This window comes from Peromyscus leucopus, chromosome 7 (assembly GCF_004664715.2).
Source record: "Peromyscus leucopus breed LL Stock chromosome 7, UCI_PerLeu_2.1, whole genome shotgun sequence".
In the NCBI taxonomy this organism is placed as follows: Eukaryota; Metazoa; Chordata; class Mammalia; order Rodentia; family Cricetidae; genus Peromyscus; species Peromyscus leucopus.
The window spans coordinates 16121804-16147740 of record NC_051069.1 but is presented as its reverse complement, the minus strand read 5'-3'; the positions used below and the strand labels follow the sequence as shown (position 1 = coordinate 16147740).

Here is a 25937-nt window from a genome sequence, read left to right as displayed (position 1 = left end):
TTGTTTGTTTGGTTGGTTGGTTGGTTGGTTTGGGGTTTTTTCAAGAGAGGGTTTCTCTGCATAGCTTTGGAACCTGGAACTTGCTCTGTAGACCAGGCTGGCCTTGAACTCTCAGAGTTCCACCTGTCTCTGCCTCACGAGTGCTAGGATTAAAGGCATGCGCCACCACCACCCGGCAAGGTTTTTAAAAAGAAAAAGAAAATTCTCAAATGGGGCCAAATGTCACCTCCTTTTGATTTCTACTCCTCTACCTACTGACTCGTCCTCCATCTACATGCCCATGGATCTTGTGGATGTGCAAGTGCCCTGTGCAAGGACACAAGCCTGGGTCCTACCCTGAAAAGCTTCAACATGTGGGGCTGTTGCTCAGTGGTAAATCACATGCTTAGTATGAGCAAGGCTCTGGTTTAATCTAAGACACACACACACACACACACATACACACACATACACACAGAGCCTGCCCATCTGCCTGTCTGCCCGTCTGCCTGTCTGTCTGTGTTATAGGAGACAGATGATCACTAATCCACCTCCTGATTTCGGAGCATCTATCTGTAGGTCTCCCCCTCTTCTTCCCTAAATGTTAGACATGATTGTTCCAAGGAACATGGCCTGTTCTGCACACACAGTGCCACCAGGTGCTGCCCAGGCCCACACTCATTGTTTCCCATCACAGCTCACTCACCCCATCTCCAAACCCAGCCTGCCAGGCGAGGGAGCCCTGAGACACCTTCCCAACCGCCCTGTGACAACACCCTCCTCTCATGACTGGCATCTGTGGCACTGTGGTCTGTGTCTATATGAGCTCTGCTGTGAGAGAGCTTGGCCCAACAGACACTCTCAGAGTACCCACCCCCCCATGCCTGGTTCCTAGACCCCCCCCCATTCTCCACCCTTCCCAACCTCCAAGACCCCAGTGGGCAGGACTGGCACTTCATCCCTGGCTTCTGAGAAGACTGGGCCACCCCTTACCAGCCCCTCCCGCTCCCAGCAGCTCCCAGAGCCCACCCGCAGCTGCTCCAGGAGAAGCCAGGCCGCTTCACCCTGCCAGCCCAAGCAGATGTGTTCCCTCCGGCCCTCCACTCCTCCCACTTCCACCCGACCCTGACAGAGGGAGCCTCAGGGGGACAAGAAGGGAAAAAGTGTGTCTTCCCCAGGCAAGATGCCAGCCCTCACACCCCTCCTCCCGCCCCGGCCGGTGCAGATGCTCCATTTCCGACTCACGTGCTGTAGTGCTGTTACCACTGCTTTTGTATGCATGCACCTCCCTGCCGGCACCCGCAGCACCCAGCTCTGGAGCCACACCCACAGGGGCTTCAGTCCTAGGCTGGCCTAGGTCCCTGTGAACCCCTTGCACAGGGAAGTGTCCTCTCTAAGCCTCCGTGCCCCCACTTGTAAGATTTGAGGTGTCTCAGAGAGATCCTGCTAGGGTTCCGGGGAGTCCCTTCTTTTCCTTCTGCGTGCCCGGAACCTTATGCCAGGCTGGACCCACTGAGATGGGAATCTCACACCCGCTAGGGCCTGGCCAGCCAGGGATAGGGAATGTAGAAAAGGGCCTGGAAATCCACCCATCTGAACAAGCAGGAAAATTATAAGGCAGAGAAAAGCCTCTTGGAATTGTGCCCCACCACCCTGGTCCCGCCCTCGTTGCCTGGGGCAGGGGTGCAGTGGAGCTCCACAAAGACTCCATTGAGGTCCGCTTCCTCCCTGTCCCAGCCTCCAGCCTGGGTGGACTCTATTGGTTCCATCAAAACCTTTCATTTTCCCTCCTTCTTCCTCTTGTGCCCCACATGGCCCCAGGGTTGAGATATGTGGCTGGAAGCCTGGGACACTAGCCCTGCCCCTAGAGAGCTCACAGGGCATCTCCCAGCCTGTTCCTGCTCTCTCTCCAGGAGCACTCATCCTTCATATGGGCCTCTACTTTGGAAATCCTCCTTAGTCTACGGCCCTCAGCATGGCTGACTGACGGTAGTTGTTTAGAGGACCAGTAGCTGAGGCCAGAGCCAGAGCCAGGGCTCAGGCAATAACTGAGGAAAACGTGTTCTGTTCTTGCCTCTTTGGACTTTCAGGGAACCAAAAAGTCAATGAGAGAGTGAAGGTCCAAACTTGGTTCTTGTGGCCTCACAGTTCTTGGGGTGAGGGAAAGTAGACCATGCTGACCCCAGCCGAAGTCTTTTAGTGTTCATTTGTGGAGGTCATTTGCTGGGGAGTCTCACAGTGCTTGGTGGTCCACCCCTGCCCTGGGATGAGGTTTTTGTCTCCTGAGAGGGAGGGCAATTTCTGTTCTAAATCCCAGTCCCATGTGATTTTGAACTGGTCTACTGCTGTTCACATGGCTGGGAAGCCTGCAATCAGGTGAGGATAGCCAAAGAGCAGCGACCGTGAGCAGTCTCCAGGGACGTCGGCAACTCTTAGCAGCGAGAGGGGTAGATGTGGCTGGTAACCCTAGCGTCACGCACATGGAGGCTGTTGTCCCTTTGGTCTGGCCCGAATCTCTTCCATTTCACCTTCTCTTTCCGTACCTTCAGAGCAGCAGAGGTAGGGAAAGATGATGGGCAGGATCAGGATGGTAGCTTGGCCTTGTAGGGGGTGGGATGTCCTGATGGAGGGTATGTGGGGAGCAGATATCCCCCCCCAAGCTAGGCCTACTAGGCAGATTTGCTCTTGCCAAGGGGTGGAAGGAGGGGACAGGTAGGGTAGACTGTCCTTCAGTCCTGGCCAACCAGGATCCAGAACACAGTTCTAATAGTCTTTGGGCCCAGCCTCCTCACCGACCCCACACTCACGTACATGTTCTATCCAGGTATGCTGACCCACACACACCACACACACACACACACACACACACACACACACACACACACACACACACACACGGGTCCATGAGGACTCCTTGGCTGCTTTGGTCAGCGTATCACCGCTCCCCCACCCCAGAGCAGGGAGACTCAGTAGCCAGGGCACCAGCCTCTGGGCTCTGGCCACCCCTAGCCTCTTTCAGGTTTCCCTGGCTTGGGGGCAGAAATCTGGTGGGGAAAAGAGAGGGAGTCCTTGGAGGTCCAAGGGAAGGCAAGCTGGCCTGTGGGCTGGGTGACCTCAGAGAGAGCGCAATTCTCCAGCAGGGCATTTGGCCCATTGCTCTTACAAAGGCTGCATTCAGCCCCAGGTGGGCCCCCTACACCCGTGGTGGTAGACAGAGAGCCCTTCATCCCTGCCTCGGCCCTCCCAAGAGTCTACCCCACAGACCTTCAGACTCCCTTTAAAACTGCAGCCTCACCCTGCCTTCTCAGACCTGGAACCAGGATGCATTACCCCTGATGGCAAACCCCACAGGCTGTGGTAGAGAAATCCAGCTTCCCCAGGGCAGGATCCTCTTCCTCCCCACTCACTGGACACTCCTCATTCCAACCCACAGCAGTGGGCTCCTGTCTCCACTTTCTCCCTCGGCTTCCCCTTTCCTAACTCGAGTCTGTGTCCCTCGAGTTCAGTCTTTGTGAGGACGGGTCACTATGTCTCATTTTCAGCAGTTTTTCTTAGGCTTTCTGTCTCTCCCAGGCTGGCTCTTCTTTTCCATCCCAATGGCTGCACTAGGGTGTGTGTGTGTGTGTGTGTGTGTGTGTGTGTGTGTGTACCTCTCTGTGTGTATATGTGTGTATGTGTGCATGCACGTGCACTCATATAAATGAATGAACGATCGGTGAAGATCCCTTGCAGCAGCACTGGGCGGCACCCCCCATGTTCACATACCCAGGGCTCCCACCCCCACCCTGCACTCAGCTGGGCAGCAGGCACTCCCACTGCCCATCCTGCCCAGCAGCTCTGGGCTCCCATTTTCTCCCTTATAAAGTCAGGCGACGGCAGACGACCAGGAATGCTGCCACTGCCCATGACGCAAGCCAGCTGTGGGGGCCCGCCTGACTGCCCTAGGCTATGAGGGGCAGCACGGAGCTCACAGGGGTTCACTGCCGGGGGATAGGGTGCTGTGGGTGGGGCTGGGGTGGGGTTCAGACGGTGGCTGAGCTGAAACCTGAAGCTTACCTTTCTGAGGCCAAGTCTGATAGCTTCCCCCCTGGGTCCCCTGTAAGGCCTGCACTATAGAGAACTTTGATATTATGAAACTTGTTCTCCAGGGTTGCAGAGGACATGGGTAGCCAGAGACCTGACTCTCCAGTACCTCCTAGGACAGGGAGTTGTACTCCAAGTTACAAGACGATGGGCATAAGGGAAGTCAAAGACAAAGACGGGGGAAGGGAGACTAGGAGGGTCAGAGGGCTGAGGCGGGCCGAGAGTCATAGACAGAGGCGTTGAGAGGACAGACAGGGAGAAAGACAGTCGGCCTGCACAGACTTCGGAAGACTGTGAGGGGCTGGGTCTACAGCCGTCCCGCACGACTTGGGAAAGCATCTAAACTGGAAACCTTGCTCCCAGCCACAGAGATGCTAAGGCACATAGGTACTCCCCACATAGGGACCCCTTGTCCCCAGAGCCTGCTGACGAGCAGCAGGTTGAGCATCCTAATAAGCAACTCCAGGTGCAGCATGCTAGTGCACATCTGTAATCCGACCAAGATGATGCAGAGTTCAAGGGTCACTTTAACTACATAGTGACCCGACCTCAACAAAACCCAATGCTAAGTGTTCCCTGGGGCAGGGGAACAATGGGGTTCAGACAGTGTGGCTCAGCCGGTCCCCATTGACACAGTTCCCAGGAGTGTCACCCCAGGCATCCAGGAGGTACCCGGACAATCCAGGACCCGCCAAAGGATGACCGTCCAGAAGAGCGATCAAAGCCTCCCCTGACCATCTGTGAGAGACACCAGCATGGCAGGACACAAGCTCTTTCTGTCTCCTAACCCTGGCTCTCAGGAAAAGCATGGAGCCACCCCACCCTGGGGCCCAGACAGCAGCTCCCTGTTCATGAGAGGAAGGGTGGGAAGGCACGCGGACTTCTCCACCTTCAGCAGAACTCTGGGGTGGGAGGGGCAGGAGCCCTCTAGGAACACATGGCCTCTTTGAGGGAGCCAGGCCTGTCCAAGTAATGGCAGGCAGGCAAGGGAGGCAGGATGGGCTGGGCACAAAGGCTCCTCTGTCCTGACCGCTCTGGGCCCTTATCCGTATACACAAACACATAGCCTTAGACAAACCCCAAAGACACCCCAGCAGCCACCCACATACTCAGGCACATCTGCGGAGCCCTGGACACTCACCTGTGACCTTCCTCCACCCCCAAAAAAAAGCCCACACAGGCGGCAAGCAGCCTCTCCAGCTCAAGTCTCCCAGAGCCTGGGGCATTTGCCCCTCCCACACAGAGGGCTTGGCCTAAACACACTACTACCACAACCCTCCCCCCCTCAGCCCACAAACTCTCTCTGCCTGTAAGTTATCTGGAACCAGCAGGGGGTGTGGGAGCAGAAGCCTCCACGGCCCCACCCAGAAGGCTCTGTGCATCCCTTTCACCGATCCTTGTCTCTGAGATCATTTAGTCCCCTTCCTCTGTGATGCCGCCCTCGCCTCCTCCAGGAAGTCCTCTGAGATTGACTTCTAGCTTGCTATTTCTTCATCCTGCACCCTCTCTGCATTCGAAGCCCCTTTCCAGCTGCCCCCTACCTAATGACAGCAGTTCTGGGTGCAGCCTATCAGGAGGGGTAAGAGAAGCACAAGTATTGGAGGTGAGGGGGTAGTCCTGTCAGAGTTTCCAAAGCCCCAGCCAGCTTGGCTTCAGAGGCCTCTGTTCGGACAAGGGGGCTGCCTGGCCTGCACACTCCATGAGCACAAGGCAGCCAGTGTGAGTGCCTCTCCACACAGGAAACAGCAGGGCCCAGTCCCTCAATGGACTTATTCAGACCCCAGCTCTCTGGAAAGTACCTCTGCTTCCTGCCACCCTCCCACTTAGCCAAACAGGCTGCTGCTCTCTCCTGTGGGAAGGGAGTAGAGGGAGGCAGGTGGTTCAGTGGTTAGGGCCAGCCATTTTTACCTTGGTGCCTGACCCAGAGCCCCGGCTTCATCTAAGACCTAGGAAATTGGCATATACCGTCTGTGCAAGGGAGTTTGGGTGGGATCCCTCTCACCAAGGGAAGAGTGCCCTCTTCCTTGTGGGTGGTTGGGCAGCCCAGCCCTAGTTTGAGATGTTTACCTCTTTGCAGGATATAAATATTCTCAGAGTGGGCAGCATCACCTGGCTCACGAAATCCCTGAAGGTTTACTGCTCGGATCTCACCAGCTGCTCCAAGCCGCTCCAGCCCACCAGGGTGGTGGCTCCATCCTGTGGGGGCTGTGTGCCCCACCCTCTTTCTGTGGCTGCCCTTGGTTTAGCCTGCTGCATTTTACTCAAGCAGATACAGCACACACACACACACACACACACACACACACACACACACACCAAGCACCCACTGCCTGCCGTTTCTTGGTCTGAGGTTCCCTGGCACAAGATACATTGGGTCTGCAGAGCCTGCCAGGAACACCTGGGCAGGTGGCTTTGTGCTCACTGTCCTTTTAACTCCAGGCCCCGGGAGCCACCAGAGAGATTTCAGCTCAGCCCTGAGAACAGCATTATCTTTCTTGGCCATCCCTCCTGGGGCAGAAAAGGCACAGGGCCTCTGCAGTGGCTGAGGCTGCTCTCAGGCGGATGTCAGCTGGCTCAGGCTGGCCCGGGGCCCAGCAGTTGTGTGGCTGATGCCGGATCATCTCTATCAGAAGCATCAGCCTGACCGGGCCCTGAAGGTTTCAGAGAAGCCCGACTGGGATGACTCTCTTGTTCTCCTCCTGCAGTCTTTTCCCCCACGTTAGCTATCTGCCAGCAGTCACGGTTCTGATCACCACAAAGGAAGGGACCAGAAACTGTGGTGGCAGGCAGGAGACAGAGGAAAGCTAATTTTAGGAAACTGCCTAGACCGAGACTGAAGCTGCTTCGAGGGAGGAGGTTCTCAGTGGGGTCCAAAGGGGGCCTGGATGGCTGTCACTAACCCTGGGTAGAACATATCTATCCTGCTGCCTGAGGAGGCTCCCTTTGGTCCAGCTGGCCGACCTGTGGTCCATCCTACCCTTGGGCTCAGATTCAGCGGTGGCTTGGTCTAGAGAAGGGGAACTCCACTGTTGTCTTCCCTGGCTCCTTGGGCAAGTCTGGAAACAGAGAGGCCGGATGTGACTATTCACCAGAGACCGGGGATAGCGATGCAGCGGGAAGCAATCGCAGCGTGATGGAGGAAGTTTTGGCCCATTTTGAATCTGACACTGCACGTGCTTTCCAACTGGCCCGGGAGCCTTTGCTCCTTGGCAGGCTCTGAGCTCTAAGCTGCCCCACCTCACCCCACCCCGTCCCCACAGGCACTGGGAAAATAGCACGAGAGGAAAAAAAATTACCTGTTTGCATTCCACTATCAGGCACCAGCTCTGGCCAACCACAGGGGTGAAACATGGTCATGTCAAGGAGTATGAAGAGCCCACCCTAGGAGAAGGGATGTGACCAGGGAACCCCTTCATTGTGAGAGTCCCCTGGAACTCTGTTCCCGGGGACTGTGCCCACCAAGATAGATGATGAGGACAAGACAGGGAGAGACCAGACCCAGGATGGACATTCTCTGGGACCCCTAGACGGTGCCACACAGAGCTATGGGGCGTGTCGGCGTGGAAGTGCCTCCTGCCGCCCAGCTGTCCGTCTCTGCGACCCTAGCCTCCTCCCGGCAGGAGCCTGGCCTTGACCACAGCTCCCTCTCTCACCAGCCTCCTTCTTCGGGGAGAACCACCTGGAGGTGCCTGTGCCCACCGCCCTGACCAGAGTGGACTTGCTGCTCCAGTTCTCCACATCCCAGCCCGATGCTCTGCTTCTCTTGGCAGCAGGCCAAGCTGACCACCTCCTGCTCCAGCTCGCCTCCGGACGCCTACAGGTGAGTGGCACCCCTGGGAACAGGGCTAGGAGCTCCTCCTCCGGTTCAGAATGCCTCGCTTCTGGCTGTGCGACCTCATGCCAGTCACCTCTGCCCTGGGGTCTTGATCTGTCCACTGTGAGCGGACAACGGCATTCCAGCGGGAGTGGATTCCCGGTACAGCGCTTCTGCCACCGGCTAGCTGACTCCAACCTCGCTTCTCTTCACAGCCCCTAGCTGGCCATCTGGACTCGAGGGCACTGAACCGCTCCCTGCGTCCACCTTTTCTCAGTCCCTGGCTGACAGGCTTTCTCGCTGTTATCCACGCTCTTCTCTTTTGCCTGTCTTCCTCTCCCCTCTCCTTGACATCTCTGTGTGAGGAGCACTCCCTTCCCCAGGGAGTGTCCCCTGCTACTCACCTGGCTCAAGTCCCTCCACTGGGGCTCCCCTGTCCCCCTGGGCTCCCCTGTGGGATGGTGGGGCAGGCGCTCTGTGATAATCACGGTGCCATGGCCACCTGCTTCTTCTGTCATGCTTTAAGACAGTTTTATTAGCAAGGGGTCATTTGGCTCTCTCTTGAATCTGCCCACTAACCGTGAAGAGTCTAGGGTCTTAGGCTGGGGCCCATCTGCTTTCATGCCCCATTGCACCTGGGGTCTGTGGCCCTATCACCCCACCGCTGCCATGGCTTCTCACTGCCACAAGGTGTCACTTTGAGCCTGGGGCCTGGTGCAGTAGATGGAGGTGCCCACCACCCTGCAGAGGCACTCCATGCTTGGATCCCGAAGGTCTTGGGCTCTGCCACCACCCACTCCGGTTCAGGTGTCCGTGTCATGGAGGGAGCTTTCTCTGCTGGATCCTCAAAACAGCACCCAGGCTGGCAAGATGGCTCAGTAGGTAGACACCCTTCTGTGCAGGCCTCCTCAGGCCTAAGTTCAATCCCCAGAACCCACAAAGTAACAGGGAGAACTGACCCCTGAGAGTTGTCCTCTGACTTCCACGTGTGTCTGTTTGTGTACACACACACCACACACACACACACACACACACACACACACACACACACACAATTTTAAAAAGAAAACACAAACCATCCCTTTGGGTTCTTATCCTGTACAGTGAGCCAAGCTAGTTTTCCTTACTAGGGAGTTCAGTGGGGAATTCTAGAGTTCCCATTCATTGCTCCTCCAGAAGCAATTTTTCTAGAATCCAAACTAGGTTTTCTGGCACCACTCACCCAAGGAAAGAGAGGAAGAAGGAGACTGTGGGAAATGCTGCTTCAGGAGAGAGCCTTGCTTTGTGTAAACCCCTAACTAAGGTCAGGGCTTTGCACAAGTCCCATGGGGACCTTGGCTCTACCCTGTCCGCTGTGGTCAGTACTTAGGGACAGGTCAAGAGTAACGTCTTGAAAGCCTTAGTCCTGGCCCCACTTGGCAGGGGGCTCAGGGTGGGAGACCCACTGTGCATTTGTGGGTTAGAAACGTCACCCACTCCCACCCCTCTTCTCCCTGTCTCCCTTCAGGTCAGACTTGTCCTGGGCCAAAAGGAGCTGAAGCTGCAGACCCCAGCAGACATAGTGATGAGCGACGCTACCCCCCACACAGTGGTGCTCACTGTCTCCCACAGCTGGGCTGTGTTGTCTGTGGATGGGGTTCTAAACACCTCTGCCCCCATCCCAAAGGCCCACCTGGAGGCCACCTATGGACTCTTCGTGGGGTCCTCTGGAAGCCTCGACCTGCCTTATCTGAAGGGAATCAGCCGACCCCTGAGGGGCTGCCTCCATTCAGCCATTCTCAATGGCCGCAACCTCCTCCGTCCCCTGACGTCTGACGTTCTCGAGGGCTGTGCTGAAGAATTCTCTGCCGGTGACGACCTGGGCCTGGGCTTCTCTGGACCCCACTCACTGGCGGCCTTCCCTGCCTGGAGCACTCAGGAGGAAGGCACCCTGGAGTTTACACTCACCACTCGGAGTCAGCAGGCACCGCTGGCCTTCCAAGCCGGGGACCAGCGTGGCAACTTTATCTACGTAGACATATTTGAGGGCCACTTGCGGGCCGTGGTTGAAAAGGGCCAAGGCACCATGCTGCTTCGTAACAGCGTGCCTGTGGCTGACGGGCAGCCCCATGAGGTCAGTGTGCACATAGATGCTCACCGGCTGGAGATCTCTGTGGACCAGTACCCTACCCGTACTTTCAACCGCGGGGTCCTCAGCTACCTGGAACCGCGCGGCAGTCTCCTCCTTGGGGGGCTGGACACAGAGGCCTCTCGCCACCTCCAAGAACACCGTCTAGGCCTGGCTCCAGGGGCTGTCAATATCTCCCTGGTAGGCTGCATCGAAGACTTCAGTATTAATGGCAGGAGGCAGGGCCTCCGGGATGCCTGGCTGACCCGGGACATGGCCGCAGGCTGCAAGCCCGAGGAAGATGAATATGAAGAGGAGGCCTACGGCCCATATGAAGCTTTCTCCACCCTGGCACCGGAAGCCTGGCCAGGCATGGAGCTGCCAGAGCCATGCATTCCTGAGCCAGGACTGCCTCCTGTCTTTGCAAATTTCACCCAGCTGCTTACCATCAGCCCACTGGTTGTGGCCGAGGGTGGCACAGCCTGGCTTGAGTGGAGGCATGTGCAGCCCACGCTGGACCTGACGGAGGCAGAGCTTCGCAAATCCCAGGTGCTGTTCAGCGTGAGCCAGGGCGCGCGCCATGGCGAGCTGGAGCTAGACATCCCAGGAGCCCAGACCCGGAAAATGTTCACTCTGTTGGATGTGGTGAACCGGAAGGCTCGCTTTGTTCACGATGGCTCTGAGGACACCTCTGACCAGCTGATGCTGGAGGTGTCGGTGACTGCTCGGGCGCCTGTCCCCTCCTGTCTTCGAAGAGGCCAAATTTACATTCTGCCCATCCAGGTAAACCCCGTCAATGACCCGCCCCGCATCATCTTCCCGCACGGCAGCCTCATGGTGATCCTGGAACACACACAGAAGCCTCTGGGACCTGAGATTTTCCAAGCCTATGACCCAGACTCGGCCTGCGAGGGTCTCACCATCCAGCTCCTGGGTGCCTCCAGTGCTGTCCCCGTGGAACACCGAGACCAGCCTGGGGAGGCAGCAACCGAGTTTTCCTGTCGGGAACTGGAGGCAGGCAACATCGTCTACGTGCACCGTGGCGGGCCTGCACAGGACCTGACGTTCCGGGTCAGTGACGGGATGCAGGCCAGTGCTCCAGCTACGTTGAAGGTAGTGGCTGTCCGGCCAGCCATTCAGATCCTCCACAACACGGGGCTGCGCCTGGCCCAGGGCTCGGCGGCACCCATCTTACCCGCCAACCTGTCAGTGGAAACGAATGCCGTCGGACAGGATGTGAGCGTGCTGTTCCGAGTCACTGGAGCCCTGCAGTTCGGAGAGCTGCAGAAGCAGGGGGCAGGCGGGGTGGAGGGCACCGAGTGGTGGGACACCCGGGCGTTCCACCAGCGCGATGTAGAGCAAGGCCGGGTGAGGTACCTGAGCACGGACCCGCAACACCACCCCCAGGACACAGTGGAGGACCTGGCCTTGGAGGTACAAGTAGGTCAGGAGACACTGAGCAACCTGTCTTTCCCAGTGACCATCCAGAGGGCCAAAGTGTGGATGCTGCGGCTTGAGCCTCTGCACACTCAGAACCCCCATCAGGAGACCCTCACCCCAGCCCACCTCGAGGCTTCCCTGGAGGGGGAGGCAGGCCCGAGCCCTCATACCTTCCACTATGAGTTGGTTCAGGCCCCCCGGAAAGGCAACCTGCAGCTCCAGGGTACCAGGCTGTCAGACGGCCAGAGCTTTAGCCAGAGTGACCTGCAGGCCGGCCGTGTGACCTACAGGGCCACGATGCGGACCTCCGAGGCGGCTGATGACTCCTTCCGTTTTCGCGTCACATCTCCCCCACACATTTCTCGCCCCTCTATACTTTCCCCATCCACATTGGTGGTGACCCAAATGCTCCTGTTCTCACTAACGTCCTTCTCATGGTACCTGAGGGAGGGGAGGGAGTCCTGTCCGCCGACCACCTCTTTGTCAAGAGTCTCAACAGTGCCAGCTATCTCTATGAGGTTATGGAGCAGCCCCACCATGGCAGGCTGGCTTGGAAAGACCCAAAGGGTAAGGCTACCCCAGTGACATCCTTCACTAATGAAGACCTACTGCATGGCCGGCTGGTCTACCAGCACGACGACTCTGAGACCATAGAGGATGATATCCCGTTTGTGGCCACACGCCAGGGCGAGGGCAGCGGTGACATGGCCTGGGAGGAGGTACGCGGTGTCTTCCGAGTGGCCATCCAGCCTGTGAACGACCATGCCCCTGTGCAGACCATCAGCCGCGTCTTCCATGTGGCCCGGGGTGGACAGCGGCTGCTGACCACAGACGACGTGGCTTTCAGTGATGCCGACTCGGGCTTCACCGATGCTCAGCTAGTGCTGACCCGCAAGGACCTCCTCTTTGGCAGCATCGTGGCTATGGAGGATCCCACGCGGCCCATCTACCGCTTCACCCAGGAGGATCTCAGGAAGAAGCAAGTCCTGTTCGTGCATTCCGGGGCCGACCACGGCTGGCTCCAGCTGCAGGTGTCTGATGGGCAACACCAGGCCACTGCCATGCTGGAGGTGCAGGCGTCGGAACCCTATCTTCATGTAGTCAATAGTTCCGGTCTTGTGGTTCCTCAAGGAGGCCAGGGCACCATTGACACAGCTGTGCTCCACCTCGACACCAACCTGGATATCCGAAGTGGAAATGAGGTTCACTACCAAGTGACGGCTGGCCCTCGCTGGGGGCAGCTGCTCCGGGACGGCCAGTCGGTCACCTCCTTCACCCAACGGGACTTGCTGGATGGAGCCATTCTCTACAGCCACAACGGCAGCCTCAGCCCCCACGACACCCTGGCCCTCGCTGTGGCAGCAGGGCCAGTGCAGGCCAACACCGTCCTACAAGTGACCATTGCCCTAGAGGGTCCCCTGGCCCCACTCCAGCTGGTTCAGCACAAAAAGATCTACGTCTTCCAGGGGGAAGCAGCGGAGATTAGAAGGGACCAGCTGGAGGTAAGGAACAAGGAGATGAGCGTGGCCACAGGCCAAGCAGGGAGGCACTTCCACGAAGGGGATGTTGCTGTGGCGACTCAGGGCTTAGGAGTGTTACGTCACTTCAGTATTCACCTATATGTGCTCCTAGGGAATCTGTTATGTGTACATCTACCTGTAAGTTGTATGCACCTCCAGGTGCCACATACGCACGTGCCCTCGTTCTGGCTAACCATGTAAAATCTGGGCTCCAGTCAGACCCACAGAATCTCTGAAGTAGAGCCTATGCATATGTATTCTGTTAGGTTACCATGGGCAGTGAGCTTTGAGGAGTACTGCACCTCAGATCTCCAGGCTTTCGGCTCTTTTCCCAGACCCCATACGGGCACTGTGAGGATCTAGGAAGTGTTTACCTCACTCAGGGAGGTGACAGTAAAACACTGACCAGCAGACTCACTGCCTGGCTGTGAGACTCAGCCTTTCAAATCTTGATACCCTTCTGGCTGAGAGTTTGAACTTTGAGAAAGACTACGACTAAACATGTCAGGAAGTGCCCACGTTGGAGGAAATAGCGAATGAGCCAAGCTGTGGTGACACACACCTTGAATCCCAGCACTTGGGAGGCAAAGGCAGGCAGATCTCTGTGAGTTTAAGGCCAGCCTGGTCTATTCAGTAAGTTCTAGGCCAGCCAAGGCTCAAATGAAGGCGGGGGTTGGGGTGGGGAAATAAAGCATGGACAGCAAAAACTGGGGATGGCGTTCCCAGCAGAAGGAATGTGCTCCGCAAAGGCATAAAGTCAGAAGTGTAAATCTGAGGGTGGCACTTAGACATTTTCTGTGGCTAGATCAGGCATTGAGGGAGTACTCAGGCACCTTCCGGCTGGATCTCGCTCCGCAAACTGCTTAAAACCTGGAGTCCGGGAGCCCGTGCTTCTAGGAATGGTGGGGGTGCCCTCTAGTGGTACACAGTGGCAGCAGCAATCACAGGATTGGCGGCTGAAGGTCCTAGGCAAATCCACCTAACACAGGCCTGAGCAGCAGAGGAACGTGTGTGTGTGTGTGTGTGTGTGTGTGTGTGTGTGTGTGTGTGTGTCAGTCTGTCTGTCTGTCTGTCTGTCTGTCTGTGTATGTGTCTGTTTCTGTGTGTGTCTGTATGTGTGCCTCTGTGTGTGTCTGTGTTTGTGTATGTGTGTGTGTCTGTGTCTGTGTCTGTGTATGGGTCTGTTTCTGTGTGTGTTTGTATGTGTGCCTCTGTGTGTGTCTGTGTGTCTGTGTGTGTGTGTGTGTGTGTGTGTGTGTGAACTTTGTCACTGTGTGATAACATTATGCCTTTGATACTCAATCTGGTGGTGACCCCTCCGACCAGCCATGAGTCTGGATGTTTTGTGTGTCAACCCGAATGCATGTGAGCCGCAATGTCCTGGCAGGATGAGCCGCACGTGGAGCCCAAGCCTGTTCTGCCAGCTGAGGTCCACAGCAGCCTGTGACCCTGTATGTCTCCGCGGTCTCTGTTGACCAGGTCACCCAGGAAGCGGTACTCCCTGCAGACATCATATTCTCGCTGAGGAGCCCCCCGAGCGCCGGCTACCTGGTGATGGTGTCCCACGGTGCTTCGGCAGAGGAGCCGCCCAGCCTGGACCCAGTGCAGAGCTTCTCCCAGGAGGCAGTGAACTCAGGCAGGGTTCTCTACCTGCATTCTCGCCCTGGAGCCTGGAGGGACTCCTTCTCCCTGGATGTGGCCTCAGGCCTGGGTGACCCTCTGGAGGGCATCTTTGTGGAGCTGGAAGTGCTGCCCACCGTCATCCCTCTGGAAGTGCAAAACTTCAGCGTTCCTGAGGGCGGCACCCGGACCCTGGCCCCGCCGCTGCTCCAAATCACGGGACCTTACTTCCCCACACTGCCAGGCCTCCTCCTCCAGGTGCTAGAGCCACCCCAGCATGGGGCCCTGCAGAAGGAGGACCAGCCTCAGGATGGGAGCCTCAGCACCTTCTCCTGGAGAGAGGTACGGCTGTTCCAGAGACCCCAGGGCCACAGCCCGGCCCTGGTTACTGGCCCTGCTTCATGCTTTATTTCATGTCTCCCTCTGGGAGCTGGAAACCACTGCCCCCTGACTTCTCGCCTGGAGAAATGGGTTCTGAAGGGGATCTGTCTTCTCCTGTGTCCCACAACAGAACATTGAGGGTGCTGGTCCCAAGATCCCTGGTAAGTCTTGGGCTAGCTGAAGCCCGACAACCAGCCCTGGGTCTGCTTGCAGGTGGAAGAGCAGCTGATCCGCTACGTGCACGATGGAAGTGAGACGCCGACAGACAGCTTTGTCCTGGTGGCTAATGCCTCAGAGATGGACCGCCAGAGCCAACCCATGGCCTTCACCGTCACCATCCTGCCCGTTAATGACCAGCCGCCCGTCCTCACCACAAACACAGGCCTGCAGGTGAGTTCACTCCTGGGACCACCCCATCTCCGCTTCTAGAAAGAGACTAGGGTCCATTACTTCTCCCCTTCTCTCAGGCTTAGTTTGATCCTCTGTAAAAGGGTTCACTGCCAGGGCTAGAGAGATGCCTTAGAGGTTAAGAGCACTGGCTGCTCTTCCAGAGGTCCTGAGTTCAATTCCCAGCAACCACATGGTGGCTCACAACCATTTGTAATGAGATCTGGTGCCCTCTTCTGGCATGCAGGCAAACATGCAAACAGAACACTGTATACATAATAAATAAATAAAGCTTTTAAAAGAAAAAAAAAAGGGTTCGATGCCACATACCAGGTTATTGGAAGGAGAGATGTGATATTGCGTTGAAAACAACACAGGCGTGAGGCTTTGCTACTGGGCACTTACAAATACAGTGGGCAGTCTTGTTTTCAAAAGGTCATGCATGGCCTTGCTGTTCCTTAGACTCACCTACAGCAGAAGGCTTTCCTTCAATGCCTCAGACCCAAAACACCTGATAAAATGTCTTAGAAGCCCCGTATGGTGAGCTGCAGGCAGGGGGCTCACGTGCCACCGCAATTAAAGACCACGGCTAGACTTGCCCGGCTTCTCTCCCTTATAGGCTGTAGAGCAGTGGGACCCCTGTTCCATAGAAACGGAAGCTGACGTCCAGACAAGGACAGCACTCCATGACCACATGGAACACAAGGATGTAGCTTGACAGGCCCACCTAGAACAACGGATTAAGCTTTGGATGACAGCATCTAGAGCAGTGGTTCTCAACATGGGGTCTCAACCCCCTGGGGTTGAACGACCCTTTCACAGGGGTCCCCTAAGACCATTGGAAAACACGGATTTTACATTATGAATCCTAACTGTAGGGAAGTTACCATTACGAAGAAGCAATGGAAAGAATTCTATGGTTGGGAGGGGCGTCACCACCTGAAGAACTGTATGAAAGGGTCACAACATTAGAAAGGTTGAGAACCACTGTTTAGGGCATAGACCACCATCAGGAGTAGCGTTTGGATTAGCTGTAGAAGAGGGGTAACTTTGGCTGTTTCTGACCTGGGGTCTGAGTCTCTCGTGCTTATCTGTGGAGAGGTGATAAAATGTTGCCTGTGGGAAGTGCCTAAAGGATGCGCGGGAGGAGCAGGATTTGCTTTAGATAACTAAGGGTTGTCTAGCCCAGGTTGGAAATGCTGTGTGGCAAATTGGCCACCAGATGGCAATATCCACCCATGTTAGCTCCCTGGAGCCCTACCGTGAAGTTTTCTCTTGCTGGGACTTGAGGGGGGAACTCATGGATACTAGGATGTTTTCTGATATGAGGACCCCTACCCAGAATGGCCCCGGTGACTGGGCCTGTGCCACATGGAACAGGGCCCAAGAAGAGGAGACTCTTGCCCTGCTTGGGAGGGTAGCCTCCGGGGGCCTCCCCTGAATTCTGCACGGGTAGGTTCCTGAGGAAGGAACAGAGGAAATTCTCAGCTCTCCTCTCCGCTCTCCACCTCCCTCCCAGTCTTCAGCTGGGAGGAGAGCCTATTTCTATGTATCCTGCCCTGGCCAACCCTACTGCCTCCGCCCTGTGCCCACCCCTGCCAGGTGGTGCCTGCCACGGCAGGAGGGAACGGAGGTCCCTGCCCACCAGTGAGATACAGAGGGAGCAGCACCTTTGGTCAGGGATGGGGATCTCTGGGAAGTAAGAACTCTGTAAAGGTCAAACAGGAGCATTTCTAGGCAGGGGGTTGTGAACTGGCTTTGAGTACAATTAAGATTAGGACAGGTGGAGAGGGAGGAACAGGCTGAGATGCCCGAGAAGGAGAATGGGATGGAAGGCCCTTTATGTGGCAGAGCCCAGAATGACATAGGTGTCTACAGCAGCTAAGCAGAGCAGGGTGGAGCCCTGGTGGCAGTTCCGGGGCCAGGAGGAAGGGGGTGGGTGGGCACAATGTGCACAGAACTTTCACATGCCTGTGTTCCCCAGATCTGGGAGGGGGCCACTGTGCCTATCCCTCCTGAGGCCCTCAGGGGCACAGACAATGACTCAGGGCCGGAAGACCTGGTCTACACCATCCAGCAACCCAGCAATGGACGAATAGCCCTGAGGGCAGCCCCAGACACAGAGGTCCACCACTTCACGCAGGCCCAGCTGGACAGTGGACTTGTGCTCTTCTCACACAGAGGTGGGTGCTGAGCGGGTTTCTCATCCCCCCCCAGCCCCACCCCCTGGAAGGTACCTTGAGGGTAGGGAGCTACCTTGGGCCAGCAGGATCCAGATCCACCCCTTGTGCCTCAGGAGCCCTGGAAGGAGGCTTCCACTTCGACCTCTCGGACGGTGCCCACACTTCTCCTGGACATTTCTTCCGAGTGGTGGCCCAGAAGCAGGTGCTTCTCTCGTTGGAGGGCAGCCGGAAGTTGACTGTGTGTCCAGGTAGGTCTGCATGCTGAGTCGCTGGGGCAGAATTGCCGGTGGCACAACCAGACCCTGGCCTTGGCTCCTACCAAAAGCTGACGGGCTCCTTTGTGCTTTTCAGAGTCTGTGCAGCCACTCAGCAGCCAGAGCCTGAGGGCCCGTTCCAGCACGGACACTGACCCCCGCCACCTGCTGTACCGGGTGGTGAGAGGCCCCCAGCTTGGCCGACTCTTCCATGCCCAGCAAGGCAGTGCAGAGGAAGGCCTGGTGAACTTCACCCAGGCTGAGGTAAGGGCCTCACTCCCCAGCCAAGACAGACCCCAAACTTACCTCAGGTGGCTGCCGGCCAGAGCGCATACATCGCTGGCAGCTGAGCTTTTCTGGACCCTGCCCTAGTTGGAGGTTAAGCCTCCAGAAGGAAGCTTCAGCTGGACCCTAGACCCTAAAAAAGGCCACAGTAAAGAAGAACAGTGGCACTCCGGCAGCTGGTGCTGGGCCGAGCTTGCTTCAGTGGGACAGAGTTCGGGACAAAGTTGAGCTTGGGGCTCAGGGCAGGTGCCAGGCAGGAACAGAGCAGGTTGGGAGCAGATGAGTCACAGGCAGAGTGGGCCAAGCTGAGGGACACTGTTATCCACTCTTTAGAGCAGAGTTCCTAGGTCACACCAGGGCCACCAATCGAAATTATAATTCCCAGCCTCAAGTAGAGGCTGCCTGAGGTGGGGAGATGTCAGGGCTGTCTGTCTGTGCTAACTAACCAGTGGGAGCCAGCAGTCATCGCTTACCACCGGGGTCTAAGGCACTGTGAACAGCTCCTCCGGGCCGTGGTGGAGGACAGGCTCTTCTGGGCACACAACACACTTGGTGCTCCCACCTAGAGGCCCTGTGAGCTCATGGAACTAGGGCATGATCCCGATGATTTCTGTGTGAGCGGGATCCGAGAGGACACAGCTGACCCCGCCCCTCGATCTGCAGCCTTGTGGTGCTGCTCCAACAACTTTCCAGAGGGGCTTACCCCGGCCCTTGAAAATGGCAGGACCCACCCCCGGAACTCTTTCCAGCACCCTTTCTTCTCAGAAGCCTCCTGGGCCCCCCAAGTTCCTCTCCAGCCCTTCAGGTTGTGTGCTCCCCCTGAGAAGTAACTAGGTGGGGGAGCTAGCAGAGAGAATGCAACTCCCACCCCGCGGGCAGCTCAGAGGAGGAGGATGCTTTAGCTAGGGTCAAGTAAGACTTCTCGGGTCTGTCACCTCATTTACGAGGCTTGTGTTCTCTCTTCTCCTGAGCCCTGGCATCTACCATAACCCCTTCCCACCCGCTCCCCACAGCGAACTCGGCCAGGGGCTAGGGCAGCTGTAGGCCCTGAGTCACTGGGAGCCTTGTCATCAGAGACCAGGAAGGAGGAAAGAATGGGACGGGGCCACAAGTGCCCCTCCCCCACCCAGCAGTTTCCCCTTCCCCACCCCACCCCACCCCCACACACTCCAGCAACGAGAAGGACCAGACTGAATGGCCACCAGGGGGCCAGACTGGCAGTGCCACCCAAGGAGGCTGGAAGGAGGCTACGTGGCACAGGCACCCTCCTCCACTGGAAGAGGGCAGGCAGTGGTTCAACATTCCCACTGCTCTTCGAGACTCTGGGCTCACCAGGGCAGGGCTCAGTTGGCAGACAAGGATATTCGTTTGGAAGTCAGGTGACGATGCCGTGCACGTGGCTAGTAAGAAGCAAAACCAAGACTAAGCCTTCTGACTGCTCACCCCAGTTCCCTTTGCCTAAGGACGCCGTTTCCCACAGCTCGGGAGACCCCTGCACCCCTGGCCTGAGCTCTGCCTTGGTTCCATCCAGGCATTCTTCTACAAGAGCACTTGATAGCCAAGCCAAGTCACATTGACCTCCACAGGCACTGCAGGGAGGCTTCCATTTCCTACCATGCCCACCATCAGCCTGGGCCGGAGGTTTCAACTGGCAGTCTTCAATCCTTGAGGACACATCTGGCCCGCAGATGTGTTTTATTTGAATACACATTACATTTAATGTTTTAACATTAGTTTTCAACATTGAAGCCTTAGGAAATTTTACACAAACCTGATGCCCCGATTCCTCAAAGGCCTGTGTCCCTTCTTGTAGCAAACACCCGAGGAAGAGCCCTTTTCTTAGCAGAGGTTTGCTCCCAGGGTAGACAGCATGGCCCTACTGCAATACTCGGGAATTCTGAGACTGCTTGCTCACAGCTACCCCACTCCGTCTCTGCTTTACTATTGCACAAGTCCTGTTTTGCTGAAAGCAAAATCTTTCTGTGTCTCCCAAAAGAGGAAAAACAAAGATAAGGCATGAGGATATGTCTTGATTAGAAGGTAGAGGAAACAGACTTCTTTATAGAAACAAAGAATATTACTTGGTGTTCGGCATAGACGAGGCCCTAAAAAAATCAGTGCTGCTGTCAGTGTGGCAGGGAGTTGAGGTCTCAGGGATGACAGGGTCACGATGGGGTCTTTGTGGTCAGATAGTGAGCAACCGCAGCATTTGACCACAAGTGAGCTTAAATGCTGAGCCTGGCACGGTGGCACGTACCAGCTACTCAGGAGGCTGAGGCAGGAGAATCACTTGAGCCTAGGAGGCCAAGGGCAGCCTGGGCAACATAGTGAGACCCTGGTTAAAAAAAAAAAAACAGGCCGGGCGGTGGTGGCGCACACCTTTAATCCCAGCACTCAGGAGGTAGATAGAGCCAGGCGGATCTCTGTGAGTTCGAGGCCAGCCTGGTCTACAGAGTGAGTTCTAGGACAGGCACCAAAACTACAAGAGAAATCCTGTCTAGAAAAAAAACAAAAAAACAACAAAAAAAAAAAAAAAACAAAAAAAAAAAAAAAGGAAAGAAAGAAAAACAGCGAACTAATTATATATTTTCAAAGGCTCACTCTGTGTGAGGACTCTGTGGAGGCTGTAGGCAGAGGCCTGGGGTGGGACACAAGACAGGAAACTTGCCGTGACCCAGGCAGGATCTGGGTGGCAGGGAAGAGAGGAGCCAAGGAGGTCTCTGGGGTTTCCCCTGAGTCATTCGCCAGCAGAGCTGCTGTCTTGGTGATGGAGTCTCAGGAGGCGAGGCCGCTGGAGCACATCTGGGCCTAGGGAGCTTGAAACAGCTAGTAGACATCTCTGTGGAGCAAAAGACACAGGCAGAAATCTGAGACTGGGGTACCAGTGAGAGCGAGAGTAACCTGGAGATCGTGATAAGGGCTATTGGAGGCCCTGAGACCGCACGAGTATGTAAGACAGAAACCATGTCACAGGCACTGGGGAGCAGGACCAACAGAGTCCGTGAGGTATGAGGACACCCAAAGCAGAGCACCACATCCTAGAAGCTTCATGATGTCAAGTGATGCTCGGCAGTCACTGAGACCTGAGACCCAGGCTCGGGATCTAATGCACAGAACCCCTTAGTACCCTTCATGAGAATGGGTTTGGTGACATCGTGGGGACAAAATCCCGAGTGGGGTGGGCTGAGGGTGGGTGGAGACTATTCTTGGGGAATTTTGCTGCAAAGAAAAACAATGAAAAGGGGGGGGGTAGCAAATGCCAGCAGAAAATGTGAACTGAGGTGTGGGGATGTAGCTCGGTGGGAAGAGTGCCTGCCTAGAACACAGGAATCCCTGGGTTCAGTCATCAGCCACCACATAAAACTGGCATTTTAACAAGCTCCAGGACAGACTAGGATGCATGAAACCCTCTTTCAAGAAAAAAAAAAAAATCAATTCGAGAGTAGTTTTCTTTAAGATGAAAGAAAAAAGAACTTGGTTGTATAGCAAGGAAAAAGAGGATCTATTTGGGGGAAAAACTGGCATAACAGGATGCCCTGGACAGCGGGGTCTCCAACGGGGACCTGAAGGGAGGGCCGGCGAATGAGAGGGAGAAGACACACAAAGAATGAGAGCAAGACAGGATGTCTGACCAAGCTCCAAAATTTTATTTTACTCTCAAGGCATATATAGGTAGGCAAAGGGGATTGTGAGCAGGAAGGGACTTAATTATGGGGGTTGCAAGCAGGAAGGGACTTAGTAATGGGGGTTGCAAGCAGGAAGGGACTTAATTATGGGCTGTTCGGCCAGCAGGAAATGTTGCTCTGAAGGTTATCTATCTACCCTTATCTTAACTGCCTAATTGCTTAACTGCAGCTCATTCGACCTGATATCTGAGAAGAGGTTCTGGTATCTGTGGGAAGAGGTTCTGGTGCTGTGGAGACTTAAGCAAGGCCTAGATCTAAGAAAAGAGGAGAGAAACCCAAATATGGCAGCATGTGTGTCAAGGGTCACTTAGGCTTATGGCTCCCGTCAACAGGAGACAGAATAGAAGTGGCATCCCCAGGAAGCAAGGAGGATGGAGCCATTGCGAAGGAAGGAGGACCCCAGTCTAAATGGAAACTAGCTAGGGCTGGGGCTGAAACTTAAGCTTCTGGCTCCAGAGCCCAGCTCCTCCCTGCCGCATTACTGCCTATCGGCGGCCCCTTGAACCAACGAGGTGGAGAGCGGGCTGCACAGAGGGACCTGTGTTCAACCAGAGGAGCTCAGAGTAAGGCTGAGCACTGGGATACTGGGGTGGATTAGAGTGCCAGCGCTCTGCCAGCCTGATAGGGAGCTCCCAGAGTGAGCCTACCCACCACACCCAACCACAATGTCTCCCCCAGGTGAATGCTGGGAATATTCTGTATGAGCATGAGATGTCTGCTGAGCCCTTCTGGGAAGCCCATGACACCATCGGTCTCCTGCTGTCCTCACCACCTGCCAGGGATGTGGCTGCCACCCTTGCGGTGATTGTATCTTTCGACGCTGCCTGTTCCCGGCGCCCCAGCCGCCTCTGGAGAAACAAAGGTGAATAGCATGATGGGATATCAAGGCGGAGGATGCAGAGGAATACCTCGAACGGAGGGAGGGATGGAGGTCGGGCTAGCAGCTCCTGTCTTAGTCCCAGGACCTAGGAAGTTATGGAGATGGTGTGGAGTTACTGATCTAAGGGAGAGAGAGGCATAGACTTGCCCTGGGGTCTTCTTTCTGAGGGTTCATGGCTCTTCCTCCAGTGGACTGGACCTTCATAGCCTATGTCTCACCCCCAGGTCTCTGGGTGCCTGAGGGCCAGCGGGCCAAGATCACCGTGGCTTCCCTCGATGCCTCCAACCTCCTAGCCAGTGTTCCGGCCTCTCAGCGCGCTCGGCACGACGTGCTCTTCCAGGTCACACACTTCCCCACCCGGGGCCAGTTGCTGGTGTCCGAGGAGCCACTCCACGCCGGGAGGCCCCACTTCCTGCAATCCGAGCTGGCCGCAGGACAGCTGATATATGCCCATGGTGGTGGGGGCACCCAGCAGGATGGCTTCCGCTTCCGTGCCCACCTCCAGGGGCCAACGGGAACGTCTGTGGCAGGACCCCAGACCTCTGAGGCCTTTGCCATCACCGTGCGGGATGTGAATGAGCGGCCCCCTCAGCCGCAGGGCTCCATTCCGCTCCGCGTCACCAGGGGCTCACGAGCCCCTGTCTCCCGAGCCCAGCTGAGTGTCGTAGACCCGGACTCAGCTCCAGGGGAGATTGAGTATGAAGTACAGCGGGCACCCCACAATGGCTTCCTGAGCCTGGCCGGGGACAACACTGGGCCCGTGACCCACTTCACACAGGCTGACGTGGATGCGGGGCGGCTGGCCTTCGTGGCAAACGGGAGCAGTGTGGCCGGCATCTTCCAGCTGAGCATGTCTGATGGAGCCAGCCCCCCAATACCCATGTCCCTGGCTGTGGATGTCTTGCCGTCCACCATTGAGGTGCAGCTGCGAGCACCCCTGGAGGTGCCCCAGGCTTTGGGGCGCTCCTCCCTGAGCCGGCAGCAGCTCCAGGTGATGTCAGATCGCGAGGAGCCGGAGGTAGCATACCGCCTCACTCAGGGGCCCTTGTATGGGCAGCTGCTGGTGGGGGGGCAGCCTGCCTCTGCCTTCAGCCAGACGCAGGTGGACCAGGGGGAAGTGGTCTTTGCCTTCACCAACTTCTCCTCCTCTCAGGATCATTTCAAGGTCCTGGCTCTGGCCAGGGGCGTGAATGCATCAGCCACCGTGAATGTCACAGTGCAGGCCCTGCTGCACGTGTGGGCAGGGGGGCCATGGCCTCAGGGTACCACCCTGCGCCTGGACCCCACAGTGCTAGATGCCAGCGAGCTGGCCAACCGCACAGGCAGTATGCCCCACTTCCGGCTCCTGGCAGGACCCCGATATGGCCGCCTGGTCCGCGTGTCCCAAGCCCGCGCAGAACCTAGGAGCAACCGGCTGGTGGAACATTTCACTCAGCAGGACCTGGAAGAGGGAAGGCTGGCCCTAGAGGTGGGCAGGCCGGAGGGTAGGTCCACTGACCCAGCGGGTGACAGTCTTACTTTGGAGCTGTGGGCAAGGGGTGTCCCACCTGCAGTGGCCTCGTTGGACTTTGCCACCGAGCCTTACCACGCAGCCAAATCCTACAGTGTGGCCCTCCTCAGTGTTCCCGGGGCTGCTCGGACAGAAACGGAGAAGCCAGGAAGAAACACCCCCACTGGCCAGCCAGGCCCAGCAGCATCCAGCCCCATGCCCACGGTGGCCAGGGGCGGTTTCCTGGGCTTCCTGGAGGCCAACATGTTCAGCGTCATCATCCCTGTGTGCCTGGTCCTCCTGCTCCTGGCCCTCATCTTGCCCCTGCTCTTCTACCTCCGCAAACGCAACAAGACAGGCAAACACGATGTCCAGGTGCTGACCGCCAAACCCCGAAATGGCCTAGCTGGTGACACAGAGACCTTCCGCAAGGTAGACCCGGGTCAAGCCATTCCGCTCACAACCGTGCCTGGCCAGGGGCCCCCACCAGGAGGCCAGCCTGACCCAGAGCTACTGCAGTTTTGCCGGACACCCAATCCTGCCCTCAGGAACGGCCAGTACTGGGTGTGAGACCTGGCCTGCGCCCAGATGCTGCCCACCCTCCAGACCCACTGCTTCTGTACCCTGGTCTGGCCTGAGGATCTCCAGGGCCAAAAAGACCTTGAGATGCCAGGGATGGAGGGAGCTGGGAGACAGCCTGGAGATCGTGGAGTGGGTGGAGTCAAGAGCCGGAACCTCCCTCAGCTCACTTAGACCTGTAGAGGCGCAGGGGCCAAGGTGAGAGGCAGCTAAATTCGGCTCACTGCGGGGTGGGGGAAAACAGGGTAGCAGCCTAGATAGGTCACAACTCTGGGTCCTGGGTCTGTGACCTTAGATAAGTCCTACCTGACCCAGGCTGCCTAGGTCAGAGGAAGAGATCGCCCTTGGTTTTCCACCTCAGCTCTGGCCATTTGTTGTCTCTGAAGAACAAACTCTCCCTCTCTGGTGTCTTCCTGAAGCTGAAATGGGGAGGAAGGTTAGTCAATAGATTAATATATTCGAGGTGCAAAGTGGGTGGGTTGCTCTGGGGCTGGTTAATTTAAGGCAAGAAAGCTATTTAACATGGTGCTGGGCTAGCCAGGCCTGATGGAGCCCTGGAGTATGTGGGATGGAGAAGGGTCTGAAGCCATTTACCCACAGAGCCCTGTGGTAAGGCACCGAAGCGTGGGTGAGCAACCAGCAGCTCGGACTGGGAATGTCGAAGGCCACTCTGGTGGCCTTGCTACCCTCGAGACTAGGGAGCGGGCAAACTGGGGCACTTGATTCCATGGAGCCTTGATAAATGGTGCTTCAGAGGCTCCAAACAGCTGTGCATTGTCTGGGTTTGACTGTGTACCGGGCTCTTATCCATGGCAGCCTCACTCCCCTGGGGCAGGCAGGCCATGTGGCCTAGCTTCATGGGGGTGGGGATGGACAGATCTGGGCAAGCTCGTGAATTTCCACCTCCTGGGGCCTTCCCAAAGTCCTCCACTCTCATCTGGACAGGCAGATGGGCTGTTTGCTGAGATGGGACCAAAGCCCTTTACTCTACAGGGAACTTCAGGGAAAAAAATAAAAATAAATGCTCCCAGCCCTAGACGTCTTAGCCTGGGTTTTGGCCTCCACAGCCCTATCCTTCCCCACCTCCTTTTCTTGGGGTTGGAACAGCAAGAGTGAGGGAAATGGGGGAGCTTGGGAATGCCAAAGCTTGGGACACGGTGCACCAAGGAAAGATTTGGGCATGCAGCAGACTTGAATGTGGAACCTTTCACTAGCTCCGTCCTTCCTCAAGAGGACCAAGGAACTTCACT

At 56.6% G+C, this 25937-nt stretch overlaps 1 protein-coding gene across 1 annotated transcript in view; it reads left to right on the top strand.

Annotated features, from left to right (window-relative positions):
* Cspg4 (chondroitin sulfate proteoglycan 4) overlaps positions 1-25717 on the top strand; it is a 36919-nt gene extending 11202 nt beyond the window's left edge. Inside the window, 10 exon segments of the mRNA XM_028865050.2 lie at positions 7719-7882; positions 9384-11777; positions 11780-12925; positions 14423-14905; positions 15158-15334; positions 17316-17514; positions 17628-17762; positions 17866-18032; positions 22418-22601; positions 22844-25717. Of these exon segments, the coding sequence (XP_028720883.1) occupies positions 7719-7882; positions 9384-11777; positions 11780-12925; positions 14423-14905; positions 15158-15334; positions 17316-17514; positions 17628-17762; positions 17866-18032; positions 22418-22601; positions 22844-24678 (6884 nt within the window). The 3' untranslated portion in view covers positions 24679-25717.
* Positions 25718-25937: the final 220 nt, after the last annotated feature.